General features: G+C 37.8%; 1 protein-coding gene across 1 annotated transcript; it reads left to right on the forward strand.

Moving 5' to 3' along the window:
* The first annotated feature begins 818 nt into the window (after positions 1–818).
* On the forward strand, positions 819–2,287 carry LOC118563159. Its single transcript, XM_036137101.1, has 3 exons — positions 819–1,478; positions 1,609–1,891; positions 2,033–2,287. The coding sequence occupies exons 1-3, from the start codon at positions 1,183–1,185 to the stop codon at positions 2,072–2,074; spliced, it is 621 nt and encodes a 206-aa protein (XP_035992994.1). The 5' UTR covers positions 819–1,182; the 3' UTR covers positions 2,075–2,287.
* Positions 2,288–4,665: the final 2,378 nt, after the last annotated feature.

Here is a 4,665-nt window from a genome sequence, read left to right on the forward strand (position 1 = left end):
AAAGAACAGACTAGAAGCAGCTGACGGTAGGATCGAAGAAGTAGAGACATCACTACAAGCTATAGCTTCTCTAATGAAAAGGCTAATGTCGTGTCAAGCTAACATGGAAGCTAAGGTGATAGACCAAGAAGGACATGTTCGCCGGGATGATCTCCAGATACATGGCATACCAGAGAAGGAGCGGGGGGACAACATGTGTACCTTCTAGGAGAAGCTACTGAAAGACACACGGGATACACCAAGGATACAAAACTCAGGATTGAGCGAGCTCACCGGATCTGAGCAGCTGAACCAGTTGGTTCGGCGGCAAAACCTCAGCCCATTATTGCAACGTTTACTCATTATCGAGTCAAAGAAGTGATCCGAAGAGCCTGGCAGAAAAAGACTGTACACTATAAGAAATCTCACTTCTTTGTGGATCATGACTATTCCCCCGCGGTGCTTAAGAGATGGTATGAATATATTGAGGTGAAGAAAATCATATGGGAACGGAAAACTAAACTGCGGGTTTACTATAAAGGCCGCACCCAAACACATCAGAGCACATCGGAGGCTATGAGGGATTTGGTAATACAGGGATACTTAGTCACTATCATCCCAGCTCCCATTGACAGAGACCAGCAAGAGTTACAACTCCTCTCTTCATGGTAGACAGATGGGGATTCGAAGGCACAGTAAGATATGGAGGCAGAAATGCAGCGACCAAACACGTCCATCTAAGTAAACACTTAAACCATTATCTAAATTATGGGGTTCCATTTAAGAATCCTGATATCTTACAGTTTTTCTCAAATGCTAAAACACAAAAACCAATCCTCTAAACCAAATGACCAGTTGTCTAAACACATTTACTAAATCTAGCCGTCATTTTCCAATATCATAAACACATTTCACATGAAGACACAATTCACAAAACACAATCCTCCATTCACATAAATCTTAACACATTTTTCCTTGCTAAAACACAAGTTGCAAAAGAACTCTGCTCATATTCTCAAATTAAAGCTCATGTGATGCAAAATGCTTGCCACAGTCAGCATTATTTGAACAAAATGAACACACCTGGCGTCATTCATTACACACAACGACTCAAAATTGAAAACACCTGTTGCTAATGCTGTGACCACATGTATAAAAGCAAGTTCAGAGTGCACAGTTTGCTGAAGATTCCAAACAAACACAATGGGTGAAGGCAGAGTCAGGGGAAGAGGTAATCGCGTCAGAGGAGGAAGAGGAGCAGGCCAAGGAGGAAGAGGAGCAGGCCATGGTGGAAGAGGAGCAGTCCAACAAGGGAGAGAAGGTCCAGGAGGGAGAGCAAGACAACCTCGTACCATCATTACTGACGAGATGCGAGCAACAGTCATTGACCATGTCATTGTCCATGGCATGACAATGGCTGAAGCAGGACTAAGAGTCCGTCCAAACCTGAGTAGGTTCACCGTGGCCACCATTATCAGGGCATTCAGACAACACAACAGGTATTGTACTCTATTGCTTTCTTTGTCACAATACAATTTTACAAGCCTGTGAAAGTAGTCTATTACAGTTTCAAATCAGTTGTTACTGTATTGTAAAACATGTCAATTGACAACACGTTTCTTTCTTTAGAGTTGAAAGAATGCCACATAGAGGTGGGCGGGTTGCCATATTTACAGCAGCACAAGAAACCCCCATTGTGGATATGGTTTGTGAGAACAACCTCATCAGACTCCGGGAGATCAGAGACAAAGTCATTGACGATAATGTGAACTTTGAGGGCATTGATGATGTCAGCTTGGCCACAATAGACCGAGTTCTCCGGCGCCGAAAGATGCGGATGAAACAAGTCTATAGGGTTCCCTTTGAGCGAAACTCTGCACGACACAAAGACCTACATTACGAGTATGTGCAAGTAAGTATACATCCATGTTCACAGTACAGTTAGTAAACATACTGTGTTGCTCAGTGGCCTACATTACTTCTGGACAATACAGTAATATGCTACCTGATTGACTGTTGTTCTGAACACCTGTGCACTTTCACATTTTCACAGAGGATATTACAGTTGCCTGGCAAGAGACAATATAGCCTGTGATGTGGATGAGGTGATGTGGCCTGATGCAGCTCAGCGACATGATGCCGCACAGTGATTGTGGTGTAAATACTGTAAAATGAATAAAAAAAACTTCACACCCTGATCATGTTTTCAAGAGTACTGTTGTGTGCAATAGATTCTGCTTTTGCAGTGAGTTGTGTTACAGTAGTGTACAGAATTTACTATAGATTTATACACTTCATATGAAACTCACAAATCTAAATGCCCAATCCTCTGCAGAACTCTAAGAAGATCCAGAATTGTAAAGTTTCTAAAAATATGCATTGGCAGTAAAGAAACAAAGAACCTTCTCACAAATTGAGCATTGTGTTTTCAATTGTTTTGCTGTAGTGTGTAATGATGTGTATAGTGTTTGCATTTTTGAAAGCTTCGAGCTGCTCTTTGGGTGTGAAAGTTTTAGTTTTGAAGGGAGAAGGTGTGGTTGTGTTTATGTAGCTTTAGAAAAGGGTGTTGTGTTTAGACATTGGAGAACATGGACGAAACATTTGTGAAATGTGTTTTAGCATTTGAGAAAAACTGTAATGTGCCCACTTTAGTAATCAGAGAGAAATGACTGGAAACCTTTAAAAAGGTGAGAATTTCATATTATTAGGGATACTAGAACTGCAGGGGACTAGGGAGGAATTTGCGTTGCTTACTTAATCAGACCCAAGAAGACAAAATAAATAATTAAAAATATATATATAACATTGGGCCCTCAATTATACTAATACATGGGAAATCTACAATCCCTGACAAAAGCAAATTTATTTTAGTAAATTGAACATAATTTGGGAAAGTTTTAGTTTTCATATGAGCCATTTCTAAAACCAATGGATTAATTAAAAGTCAGGTTATAAGATGTTGTTTCTACAAAATGGATAAATGACAAGACTTTTGTCAGGGACTGTAGAGTGAAATGAAAAAGGGGTATAAAATAAAAAATATAGGAGAAGAATATAAGTATTCCCCTTAGATGATGTGATATAATTATAGTTGGAGAAATAACACTATAATTAATGGTACAATCCAAAAAAATTTGTTTAATGCTGTCGGGTCATGAAAAAGCAGTGAACATATAAAATATAGATATGTGTTCATCTCTTAGGGTTCCTCTCTACATGAAGAGAGGAATTTCCTCTATGAGTGTCATGTCAACACAGGCACTGAAAAAGCTCAAATTGACTGAGCCTCACTTTTGGGAGCAAAAGATTTAAAAAAGGTAATGACACTTTATTGATTTTGTACACAGTTCCTTTTCCTATGTGTAAAATGTTTCTGGGATGTGTAAAGTTTTAAGAATCGCAGCACAATGCGATGAGAAAGAAGGTCTAAACAAAAAGGGGAAAATGCTAGATAACCAAAATCTTAAAATTATCTCGTACCATATAAATGGTATCCTTAATCCAATTAAGAGAAGCGAGTAATCCGGGGGGAAATAGAGAGTACTGAAGTCTCAAAACTGAATGTTTGTATCCCACCTGGCAGTAATATAGTAATCTACAGGAAAATATTTGATTTGATGTCTCAAGCAAAAGGTATTCTTATGTACGGAGGAGATTGGAATATAAATTGCAATCCAAGACTAGACTCCTCGAAATCCTTTATTCAAACCAGAATTCATAAAAAAATTAAAGTTCTCTTGTCAGAACATGGAATGATAGATCTATGGTGAAATGTTCACAGAAGGAGACTATACGCTTTACTCATTTCCACATGACGTAATCAGAATCAGAAATAGTTTAATAATCCCAGAGAGAAATTACAGTTACAGTACTCAAGAAAAGATTATATTATTATCCATAAGAGAGATCATCATAGAATATATCGATGTGAAAATGGAAACATTGACCTGTCGGACCAAGCCCCTATCCTGCTGACAATTCAAATAAACAATAGTCCACAATATACCCTATGGAAACTAAATCTGAATATCCTTAATGACACGCTATTCAAAATACAAATAAAGACCCAAATAGAACAGTTTTACAATAAAATAAAAATGGAGAAGTTTTCTCAGAATTAGTATGGGATAAATTAAAAGCTGTTTTAAGGGGGACTACAATTTCATATTGTGCAAAAAGAGAGAAAGAAAAAAGAAACTAATAATGTTAACTCAGAGAACTGGATGACATAAATAAGAAAGATACAACGGGACTTTACTCAACACACACACACACACACACATATATATACACACACACACACACACACACACACACACACACACACACACACACACATGGTCAGACCCACACTTAACTTGTTACAAACATGCATACATGTAGTATATTTTAAAATTAATTTGTTCACTAGACAAGGCAATGCAAGGCAAGGCACATTTATTTGTATAGCACATTTCAGTACAGAGACAATGCAAAGTTCTTTACATGATTAAAGTATAGGAAATAAAAGCAAGTAGGAATAAAGTGTAGAATCAAAATAGAACATGGGAAAATAGAAACTAAAAGCATATTAAAAACAGTTGGACTACAAAGGTCAATACTGCTGTAGTTTTTCTTCTACACAAATAAGTGCACTGAGATAGGGTGGAAAAGAGGGGTATCTAATTTAAGATGACTTGAGATGTA

The sequence above is a fragment of the Fundulus heteroclitus genome, chromosome 1, assembly GCF_011125445.2.
Source record: "Fundulus heteroclitus isolate FHET01 chromosome 1, MU-UCD_Fhet_4.1, whole genome shotgun sequence".
In the NCBI taxonomy this organism is placed as follows: domain Eukaryota; kingdom Metazoa; phylum Chordata; class Actinopteri; order Cyprinodontiformes; family Fundulidae; genus Fundulus; species Fundulus heteroclitus.